Source organism: Urocitellus parryii, chromosome 10 (assembly GCF_045843805.1).
Source record: "Urocitellus parryii isolate mUroPar1 chromosome 10, mUroPar1.hap1, whole genome shotgun sequence".
Taxonomy (NCBI): domain Eukaryota; kingdom Metazoa; phylum Chordata; class Mammalia; order Rodentia; family Sciuridae; genus Urocitellus; species Urocitellus parryii.
The window spans coordinates 90,196,077-90,208,505 of NC_135540.1; the positions used below are offsets into that span (position 1 = coordinate 90,196,077).

The window sequence follows — 12,429 nt, forward strand, 5'->3', positions numbered from 1 at the left end:
TCCTTGGTTTATACCCAAAGGAATTAAAACCAGCATACTATAGTGATGCAGCCACATCAATGTTTATAGCAGCTCAATTCACAATAGCTATACTATGGAACCAACCTAGGTGTCCCTCAATAGATGAATGAATAAATATAATGTGGTATATATACTCCATGGGAGTGAAATTATGACATTTGTCAGTAAATGGTTGAAGTTAGAGAAGATCATGCTAAGTGAAATAAGCCAATCCCACAAAACCAAAGGCCAAATGTTTCCTCTAATATGAAGATGCTAATTCACAATAAGGTAGGGGGCACTAGGGAAGAACAGCATTACCTTAGATTAGGTAGAGGGAAGTGATGGGAGGGGAAGAGAGGGGAGATGTGGGGCTAGGAAAGATAGTAGAATGAAACAGACATTATTACTGTATGTATATATGTGACCACATGACCAATATGATTCTGCAACATGTACACACAGAAAATTGAGAAATTGCATGCCATCTATGTATATCAAAGTACAAAAATGCATTCTACCGTCATGTATAACTAATTAAAACAAATTAAAAAAATAAAGAGTTCAAGCTCTTATTACACAGGTGAGAAAAGAGCAGGCTAAAGAGGTGCTGGTCCACACATGTAGACTCACTAGAGGCAAAAAAAAAAACAATATAACCAGTTTTTTTGACTCACAGTTTAGATCTTTCTCCAGGTCACATGTTTTTATTTAGATTTAAAAAGCAAACTCTAGACAAGAAAAGAATCAATACATGCAGAACTTTTGTAAACCAAGAGAAAGATGTGATGCAACAGAAAAATGGCCAAAGGTCATAAATGACTTCTTAAAAGCAATACAAAGGGCAAAAAAATATGCAAATACTCAACTTCAAGATTAAGAAAGACAATTTAAACAAATTTATGCAAATTAAACCAATTACGAGGTATTTTTTTATCCACCAAAGTGATAAAAATTAAAAAGACAAATCAATCCCCCATGGTATGAAGGGTGCATGCAGCAGGCAATTTTATGCATTAATGATAAAGTGACTAGGACACTTTCTTGAAGATTGTTTCACAAATACATATCAAAACCTTTGAATATGTTCAAGCTTCTGAACATTCTACCATTAGAAATTCATACCAAGAAAATAATCTAACAATTTCACAAAACTATAAGAAATATCTTTGCTTCTTTTCTTTACAATAAAAAATTTGAAGGCAATTTAAACACCCAATAATAGATTATTAAACACTGTGTGATAATACTATGTAATTTTAATACATTAAAATTACATTCAAATGTAATAACATGGAAAAATATTGTTATGTTTTAAGTTTAAGAAAAGACCAATTAAAATGAGGCAGTATGTGGACTGAGGTTGTAGCTCAGTGGTAGAGCTCTTGCCTCACATGCTTCAGGCACTGGGTTCGATCCTCAGTACCACATACAAATAAGTAAATAAAATAAAGATTTTTTTTAAAAAATGAGGCAGTATAATTCTGCTTTGTGAAATAAATTATAGATGCATAAACGGTCGTATAGAAAAAATGCTGAGACGCAGGTACAGTGGTGCATGCCTATAATCCCAGCAAGTTGGCAGAGCTGTAGCCAGAGGATCACAAGTTCAAGATCATTCTTAGCAACTTATCGAGACTCTGCCTCAAAAAATAAAAAGGGATGGGGATACAGTTCAGTAGTATCTGAACTATATTTAGTACCTTTACTAAAATAAATAGTGTGTGTGTGTGTGTGTGTGTGTGTGTGTGTGTGTGTGTGTAAATGAAAAGAAAAGAAAAGAAAGCAGGCAAGCAACATGAGAAGATAGATCTGAAAATTAGTTGAGTGGGTATTTCTATTTTTGTGGGTTAGATTTTTCTGTATTAGTTTAAAATAAGCATATATTCATTTTGTAATTAGAAGAAACAATAGAAATAAAATCATTTTGAAAATATAAAAAGGTGTGAAAAGCAAGAAGCAACAGAACTCACACATCTGCCAACATGCACAGCTCAGGAATGCCTTTACATACAAAATGAGCTCCAAAAATAGAGGTACATTTCCCTGATCCATTTTTTATCATAATAGAATACCTGAAATGGCTTATAATGTTTTTAACTTAGAAGGGAAGGAAAATTCCCATGGACTTGGCTTCAAATATGAATGACACTCTCGTTAAATGTAGAATTATGATGATGATGCTAATAATAAAACTATTAAAATAATCCATGAAAATGATATTTTACCCTTTATGATACTTTTTTAAAAAGATAAGTTTTTCTATTAGCATGCAGAAGGGGTTCTTCATGGAAAAAGCACATAGAGGTCCTGAGAAGAATCAGAATTAGGCTGAATTTTTGTTTCTTTTTTTTTTTGGTAAGTATGAGAAGTGACACCTGCTTGAATAGTCACCCGCCACTCATAGCCCCCATGCATCTCAAGGCCCCTCCTATGGCACTGCCTTTGAGCTTAGGGTGGGAAGCCTCTGAGAGGCAGACTGATGAGACGTGGTAGCTGGTGGACTGCAAAGAAGAATAAGCAGCATACTATTGTTTTTTGATATTTGCTATCATAGTTGCTATTAGTTTTTCATCTTATTTTTGAAATAAAATTGGAGTGTGGGGGGAGATGCATCTTAAGACTTAGCTGTGAATAATTTTCAACTGAAAATTATAGCATGATTCAGGATTTGGGAACAACTCCATTTTACCCTCTGCTAGAAAGGATTTTTTTCTTAACTAAATGACTATAACTCTCCAAATTACTGTTCCATCTTCTGTCATTTTAAACTAGATAAAATAGGACCTTTTATTCTTCATGTTTTACCCTCCGGAAGGTTTTGATTCTCTCCAAGGATCTGTAAGTCTTTGTTGTTAGCCAGTTACACTCTTTCAAGCAAGCTTTCTTCCCATGCCTGCAAAACCAGCCTCTTCCCCCTTTCTCCCTTTGTTTTGCTCATGACGTGTGATTTGCCTCTGAACTGTATGTCTGTATTATTAGCTCCAGAATGACAGCACTGGCTCTCTGCCTACTTGCCCCAGGGACTGTGGAGCAAACATATTAGTGAAGGATGATACCTCAAAATGACCCAGTGGTGTCTAATTTTAACATGTAATGACAATTTTTAAAGTAAATGCATGGAGGTTAGGGAAAAGGTTCACAGCTGATAATAAAAGGTAATGGAAAATTAATGCAAGAACATAAAATGCTTCAATTAACCTTTCTTAAATGCAGTAAATATCAGAAGTTCTCTCTGTGGCCATTGGCTAAAGAGGTTCCAATTTAATGTGGAATCTGTCTTCTACTACATGTAAAGGGGTCAATTAGCTGCTGAAGACCAGAAGCTCCTTAAGCTCTTTCTGGTGCTGAAGACCCCCAAAGACAGCTTTAAAGAAAAGCTCCCATGTGTAATTCCACTTTGACTTTCATCTCCTGTTGATCAGCTCCAGGCATAGTCAAGAAACTATGCAACCATTTCCAGCTCTGTCTACCACACCATTTGGAATCTTTTCTCCTGCTCATGAAGTCCCTGAGCATCTATTTAACCTGACTCGGTCTTCACTCAGCCCTCTGCCAGGTGACATGTAAAAAGATCTAGATAATTAAATTGTAACAAATACATCTAATGATCTCATTTTATTCTCATAACAACTCTGCTTCATCCTGCTTTTATAGATTAATAAGACTGCACAAGAGTTAAGTTACTTGCTTTATCCTTGGTCATCCATGCCAGCAGAGGTGAACTTTAATTAAAGCCCCCCCTCCCAATTTTAAATCCATCATCTTTCCTGTGATGTCATTCTATATCTCATGGGATTGATACACGATACCTCCCAGAGAATGTGCACATGTTTATAGAGGACAAACCCTGGGCTCGATGGAATGAATCTTTAAATGGTAGAATTTCAGGCAGAGAAATTTCACAAATTCTTGGTGATACAAATAATACTCAGCAACAATGTGAACTGACTCAGTCACTAACCCAAAAGGTCCTACCTGCTCGCTGCCCTTCATAAGCTTTCTCTATACACAGCTAAAAAGCTTGACATCCAATGCAGGACCCAGACTATTTCCCTTCTTATAGAAGATTTAAGCTCCATTTTGCAGATGCTGAAACTGAAGTGCACAGAAGCTCGATGCAACGTATAGGTCAAAGAGTTCTAGAAATTTAATGTGCCAACTTCTGGTCTGATAAGACCAAAGATGGGTGAGTGAGTCTACTCAAAATATTAATCTTGTGCCAATAAGTGAATTAAATTAATACAAATCTATAAATAAATAGTACAATCCTAAACATAAGGAAAAATAATGTAAAAAATGAAAAGCATGAAAGAGAAGATTGGAAAATAAATCAGGAAGAAAATATTTCCAAATGTTAACAATGGTTTTGACTAGAGACATATTACAGAAGACATTTTATTTTTTTATCTTTTTTGGGGGGTGAAGAGGGGTACCTGGGGTTGAACTCAGGGGCACTTGACCACTGAGCAACACCCCCAGCCCTATTTTGTATTTTATTTAGTGATGGGGTCTCACTGAGTTGCTTAGCACCTCGCTTTGCTGAGGCTGGCTTTGAACTCACAATCCTCCTGCCTCAGTCTCCCAAGCCACTAGGATTACAGGTGTGTGTGTGTCTCTGTGCCCAGCTACATTTTTCTTTTCTGACTTTCAACTTTTCTACAATAAACCACACTAATTTCACAATGTGGAAAGGAAAAGATTATTATATACCATTCAACTCTACTTCCACTAGTAGGCCTCTGCATTAATGTAGACTCATGACTTGTGAAGGCAAAATAGTAATAGGAACCTAAACAGTATACTTACCCACCAACTGTGGGAGAGAAGAAGCCTCCCGGTCAAGCATGATCGATCCTTTCTCCATACATGTCCTAAGCTCAAATAAGCTGTGTAGGGACAACGTGGCCACATGGGGCTTACTCCACCTCTCCCCACCTTGTTCCACTTTTTCTTCAAACTTAATCCATCTAGAAAGATGAAAATAGTGAATAATAATTAAAATTGCTCCAACTTTCTCTAGAAACACAAATGTCAACCCCTCCATTTCCACTCTTACCAGAACTTTCTTTTTTATGTCTCATTTTGTAAAGTTTTAATAGCTTACTCTATCATTTATTGCATTACCTTCTGGAATACACCCAGAGTCATAGACCACTCATCACCCTACAGTTAGAGAGAATAAAAGTAACCAAAAAGAGACAAAACATCTTTGTTTTTATACCTGCCCACATGTAACCATGAAAACACCAAGAATGATTTTATTTTATTTTTTTTATTTTTGTATGGTGGTAAGGATTGAACCCAGTATCTCACACATGTTAGGCAAGTGCTCTACCACTGAGCCACAACCACAGCCCCCAAGAATGATTCTTTAACTAAACTTTTTAAATAAGGTAGAAAAATATGCATCTCAAAATTCTCCATGTGGATAGAACCTACAATGTATAAAAATAGCCACCACCATGAGGATCTTATTGAGACTTCACAAGGCAGGTTCATATAAGGTAAAATATTAGTGATGAACCAATATTTATCTCAAACAGTTGGAAACCCTGATGTGTCAAGTGGTGAAATGAACATAAAGTTTCCCTTTGTGGATGCTTAACGGAGGGTCATCATGTTTGCTGTGTCTTTGTTTATTTCTCAGCTAACAAATGCTCCCTCTCATTGAGATTCTAACAGAAGCTTTAGCCTGCAAGTCTGGTTCCATGTGTGTTTAAAAATACACAAGCTCAGTGAAAAACAGATCTACTCTGATAATAACAGATCTTCTATAAACCTTAGCAATGGAACAAACAGCCATAGCTGCTGCTTTCTAAGACTCCTAGACATTTTGATAATACGGCAATATTCAGAAACAAAAAAGTTCAGGTAGAGCAAAGCACATTTGGTAGTTTTTATATCCCATACATTACACATGGACTGTCCTACACTGTTAAAGGAAACAGAAAAGCATCTTTGATTGCTATACATCACCATCCAAATGAACACACTGCTTTGTTTTATTCAAACATTCTGAAAGATACTGGATAAAAGAAAGAGGGAGTTAAAAATTGTTTTTTCTACATTTTTCACCCAAAGGTTTAATGATTGAAAAAATGTTTTCCTAGAAAAAGCTAAACACTCACCTAACTCACCAAAGATGAGAACAAAGGGCAGAGATCAGAGGAAACTCTATATAAAGTATTATTTATAGAACTCTTACCAACCCCAAAGGAAAGGGAAACACACATGAGAAACCGAGTGAAAATAGATCAAGTGATCAACCACAAAGCCAGATAATATTTAGAATTTAATCAAGACTAACACAAATATGATTCAGAAGTATTCTGCGATATTCAAAGACTCTCCCTCCATGCTCCTGTCACGAAGCCCAAAGAGCCAGGCAATTCCTTTGTCAGTGGTAACCCCATCCCAATCTCACTCAATTCTAAGACCCCTGCTTTTTCCCCTTATATCCCACACCCAAAAAAAGGTAAGCAGTGGAGATTTTTAAATGTTTTCCCCAAGATTTAAAAGGTCAACAACAACACCAAAGAAATTCAGAACGAAACCTAGTTTATTTCTACAAGAGTGGTTGACTCACACTCCAGTAAAGAATCAGTGAGTCCTAATACTCTTGCATGCATGTGGGTGTGCGTATATGCACATCTGTGATTGAATTAGCACTTCTTCATTTTGGTTTGAATGAGAGCCAGAGAAATAGAAGGGGCTAGGAGAAGAAAAAAATGACAGTTTTACATCACACACTTATAGAATTCTATGGGTGTAACCAAAACAATAAGAGGTAATTAGGTAATCAGGGTTATTTCAAGAATAATCATTTTATGCAATATGATACATTGGTTAATTTTAGGTATAACATTTTTTCCAACTTGTTCATAAATTCTTTAACCATGTTTTTTGGTAATGGTTGTGGGAACTGTATTTACATCTGAGTTTATAATTTATTGCCCAAGTTCGGGCTCCAGTAGACAGAAGATTTCATGGTATATGAAATCAAGTCAGGGTTACATAGAGTTATATAATTTATAGAGAGTGTAGTGACTCCTCATTTTCTATTTCTAAGTATATTCCTATTAAATGACAGGTAGATTCTTTGGTGGTAGATTCAAGCCCAAGATGAATGACAAGAATCAACTAGAAATTATTTTAAATGAAATATCTTATATGTCCTCATTACCCTAATATCCTTACTAAATGAGTGTCTCCTTTCTATTAATTTCCATCAACCTGTACTGCTAAACCTGTTCCTTAAAAGAAAACTATGCATCACTGATGTCCAGTATTTGACAGTGGTTCTTTTCTGCCATTACCCTTGCTATGGTATAAATGTTTAAGTTCCCTGACATTCATATGTTGAAATCTTACCCAAGGTGATAGTATTAGGAAGTACTTTGGAAGTACTTTGATCAGAAGGGTGGAGTCCTTGTGATTGGGATTAGTGCCCTTATAGAGAGAGTCCCAAGTAGACAGATAGCCTCTTCTACTATGTGAGGATACAGCTAAAAAGGCACTTTACATGAGAAAGTATCACCCCTCAGACACTACTGCTGCTGTGGCCTTGATCTTGGACTTCCCAGCCTTCAGAACTGTGAGAAATACATTTCTGTTATCTATAAGCTACCCAATTTATGATATTATATTACTGCAGCCCAAAAAGGCTAAGCCAATCCTCAACTGCCCAAACAAATAAATTTAATAAAATTTTTGTTTAAAAAAGAGAAGCAAAATCACTGGATTCCTTTGTGGCTGCCTCTTATGCATTCCTCTCCATCGTTAACAGTGTAAGGAACCTGATTGGACTTAAAATATGAATTTGAAGACATTTTAAAAGTACATTTTAAAAATTAGAAATCGTAAATCCCAACTAAGTTGGACTTACAAAATAGCATTACTCACCCTCCTGGATTATACTAGCCCTTTAGGTCAAGATTTAACCATAAAGGAATGGAAACATAAAGTCTTAAAACTAGCCTTTGCTTAAAATCTACATTCCTAAGGGATAAGTATTATCTCAGCTCAGCAACTACTTCACTTTGCCTTCAGTAAATATTGAGAGCTGTGATGATGTCATATTATAGCACAGCTAACAGCATAACGGAACCCTGGGATAAGGCCTATGAAATTCAACATATTCATTTAAGCACAAAAGAATGGTGTGCCCATATAAACAGATTGTTTGCAGATAGTTTCATTCTGGAAACTGCATGCGCTATATCTATCTACCTCACATACCAAGGACAAACTTGTGGGGAAAAAAAAAAAACTGAACACTACTCAATTCAAATCAGAAGCCATTAAAAAGAAGGCTAAGGCAAAAGACCAAAGTTCAGCCTGAGTGCCAATGAATCTGTAAAGGTGCTTTATAACCATGCAATTATGTTTTTTTTAAAAAAACAGACGTTTTTATTGTAGAGTGTACTAAAAGCCACTATGTACCCTTCATAATGACTATGAGTAACCATATATTTGGAATAAGTTTCTGACTTTTCCTCTTGTTTCAGTACTTGACATATTACAGGAAAATTAATTTCAAAAGTTGGCTTTTTAAATGCTTGCAATTACAAAACCGTTGTACCCTTGGAGGGGAGTTTATTAGGTGAAGTTTATTTATTCCAAGGTCTTAGAAGAATAATGATAAAGTACTTTGCAGTTTACCACACTTTGAGTGACTGCCAACCAAACAACATTTCACTCGTTTGTTGAAGAAACAGAAGGTCCACTGGGAATCACTGGATTTTGCAATTTTCCAATCATATGATTAAATATAATTAAGAAAAGACAAGACCTCTAACTTAAAAACCTTCCAGTTTTACAGTGGAAAATAGACACGACCTTTGCACTAGAATATAACCCAACTACATAAAACTATTGAAATGATACTAAATTTCTTGCTAATTAATAAATGCCTCATTACATATAAAAGAAGTCAATGCTAGTACATACCTGGGATAAATTATGATTTTAAGGAGAATTCTTAAGTTTCTAGATGGACTGTAAAAATTATTGCATATAATTATCTAGATGTAACTACATATAATTACATTCTGATTAGAATTCTCAAGCCTTTTTCTTACAGAAAAAAAAATGGTCTCAAATGGAATTTCCCAGAGTAATTCAGTACAAAAAGAGAGAGAAAGTGTCGATTGGAAAGAAAGTGATCCATGTCAAAACCCACAGGGTCAGTGTACCTTCTGATGTGTCATGGCCATGACCTTAAATTAGGTTTCCCAGAGGTGAGTCAGGTCAATCAGCAGAAACACAAATAGGTGTTCCCTTGTGCTGTCCCACTGGACATGAAACATCAACACCCTTTCCCTTTGTTGGCTCCCATCTGTTGAAACTGTGATGGCTTTTCTTTTTACCCAGGTTTGGCAGTACTGTTTGAGTTATGCTGGATAAGTGATCTTTAACACATATTCACTTAACAGTAGTGAATTCCAACACTGTCCATCTGAAAATTTACTGAAGCAAAGCCAAAAAACAATAATCACATTTGCAGATATATTCCTAGCTCAAAGAAATAAAGAGTTTGAGGGGGGGGGGGAGTCCCTTCCTCCAGTTGTTGGGCCATCACCAAATCTGGGCCACAAATTATTCTTTTTACCCACTTGCTTCATGAACCCACTAGCTGATACCTAGGTTCTTAACAAGAAGCAAGACTTCTGTACCATTTCCAAATGATTCGATTTTAATCACTGCTATCTCACTGAATGTCATTTTTCTAATGAGCAAACATTCAGAAGTACTCTTTTAAAAGAGTCACATTCCTTGCCATTCCATTGATAAGATGCATTTGTGGGGTCTGATAAGTCTATCCTTTGTGCAGTGTTCAACTTGGGCTCTGTTTTGGAAGAGTCGCTGAAAATTCAAAGTTCTAACTTACAGGAAAAAGAAGAACAGAGACAGGATGTGAAAAGATGGGTGGCAGATAGAATTGACTGTTACTTTAAACTCCATATAAGTAAAAACTTCTCTTGTTCATAGTACTACATGACTACTGCACCTTATAAGACTTAAATAGGGCATCTCCCCTATTACTGGAAACAATCTCCTTATTGTTTGAGGCACAGGGCCAACCTGAAATTCCTGAAGTAGGATTCAAACCACAGAAATGCTGAGGCTCCATGTAGAATATTCTCAGTCAAATCAAATCAGTACCAACTGAAAAGTATAGAACCTAAAAAGGAAAAGTAGGGGGGAATTGTGTTCTGTGGAGTATAGACTCTGTAGAAACTGCATTAAGCTGGAGAAGTATGAAAGGTTAGCTCTCCTTGGAATACAACATTCTACCACCTGTGAGTGTAGCCCAATGGTAGGGCACCTTCTTAGCATTCATGAAGCCTGAAATTTGAACCCCAGCCCTCTCCCCGCAAAACATGTCTATCAGCTGAGGTTGTTGCAGGACAGAATTCTCAAATTATTTTTAAAATCAGAAAAAGATTCATGTCACATCTTCATATATAAAATGAATTCCTTCTAAGCAAAAGCTTTTTTATTAGTCTGGTAGGTTGGAGAACTTTTAATAGGGGAAAAGAAATTATCATGTCTGGGAAATGGACATCACAAATAGAATCAAATTACCACAAAAAAACATTCTGAAGTAAAGACTGCTTAAAATCTGAACATTTCTGGAAGCATAATCATTTCCAAACCTTCAGAGAATTTAGATGGAGCAGCAAACTAAGGATCAAGGTTCTACTTCTCTTTTCATTCGTTCTATTAACCTATATTTCTTGAGCATAAGTATGTGCCAGGTAGTACCTAGCACTAGGAATAGAGTGATAAACAAAACAACTGCCCTCACAGAACTTTAGTTCTATTGGGAAAGGACAATAACAATATATATAATACACCAAATGGTGACAAGTGGTAAAAACTAAAGTAATGATGAGCAAGTGCTAGGAAGTGTTGAGGGAAAGTTTCAACTATAGATAGGGCAGCCCTGGGAAGATAATATTTGAATGAAGACCTGAAGGAGGGGAAATGAATTCTGCAGGTAACTGCGGTGGTACATGGCAGGAAGAGGGGACAGCAAGGGCAAAGTCCTTGACAGAATAGAGCCTGACAGGCCAGTGGGGATCAAGCAGACTGAATAAGGAGAAAGAAAACAGGAGATAAGGTCAAAGAGACCAGGGTGGATAGCTCATGAGGGAAGTAAGGGCTGGTGCAGAGAGACCAACTAGGTGGAGCCACTCACAGTAATCAAGATGGTAGCCTGCGCCAAGGTCATGGGAGTACTGAAGGTGAAATGTGGTAAGACATCTGAATATCTGAGTACCTTTAAGGGAGAAACAGAATTTGCCAGTTGATCAAATAGCAGGTAAAGGGAAAGACAGGCATAAAAAAAGACCAACATTCTGGCTGACACAACTAGAAGAGTAAACCATTTACTGACGTGGAGAAATCTGTAGGAGCTGCAGATCTGGAAACATGGATTTTGAGACTCCCAATAGTTCCAATTATATTTAATTCCAATTAAGTAAGGAAAGAAGTCTAGCTTAGAGATAAAAATGCAGGTGCTATTCACACATTGATGAAGTAGTTTAAAACTTTAAACAAAGGTCTTCTTCTGAGCTTTATCAGTGATATGCTAGGTACCTTGGGGCTGTTGTTCCACAAGCGTTCATCATTCAGAAAGAGAGAAATTATAATAGAATTCCAACTTTGGCCAATTAATATGTCTAAAAATCCATTATATTCAAAGTGGTTATTTCTAAGGCAATCAGTTATGAACTTATCACATATTCAATAAATATTTACCACCCAGTATGAATCAAGAACAGCAAGGCACTGGGAACACCATAGTGAACAGCCATGGTAGTCGCCAGCTTTAGTGTCATGAGGGAAAACAGATGAAAATAATAAAAACACAAATTAGTGATAAAATTTAATTAATAGTAATTGTGGCAAATACTACATATGAGAAGTTATAAAGTGTGGGCTATTAATGAGTGTGAGTGCTTTTTATTTCTATACAACTTCTCCCTGACACACAGTATACTCCCAGTGCTCTTCCTACAGGCAATACAGTCTCTGAGAAACTGATTACATCACTAAGATGGCAAAGATGCTTAAAAAAAAGTCTTCAAAGATGGTAGTAAATAATTCAAGATCACTTTAATCTGTAATGATCTTAAAGGGAAATATTAAGCCCATCTCATTCAACACTGGGTTACCTACACAATGAACTTCGACCTCTCCACCCTTTTGGGACTAAGGATAATGTCAAATAAAGCACAGTCTACTTTTGACTGAAATAAAAAACAGACAATAATCCCTGCACTCTATGATAACTACAAAATTTCAAGATAAAAATAAGAATCAAATCAGCCACAGCTAACTACAACAATACACACATCTGAATAAAATTTTAGAGCAATAAAATATGCTTATGTTAGAGAGGCTACAACCCAATATTAT

General features: G+C 36.2%; 1 protein-coding gene across 2 annotated transcripts in view; it reads right to left on the minus strand.

The window, feature by feature from the left end:
• The window catches only part of Slc4a4 (solute carrier family 4 member 4), a 319,583-nt gene that overhangs the window by 175,331 nt on the left and 131,823 nt on the right, over positions 1–12,429 (minus strand). For both annotated transcript variants that reach the window (XM_026402584.2, XM_026402583.2), the window contains exon 5: positions 4,810–4,970. In XM_026402584.2, the coding sequence (XP_026258369.2) occupies positions 4,810–4,970 (161 nt within the window). The remainder of the gene's footprint in view (positions 1–4,809; positions 4,971–12,429) is intronic.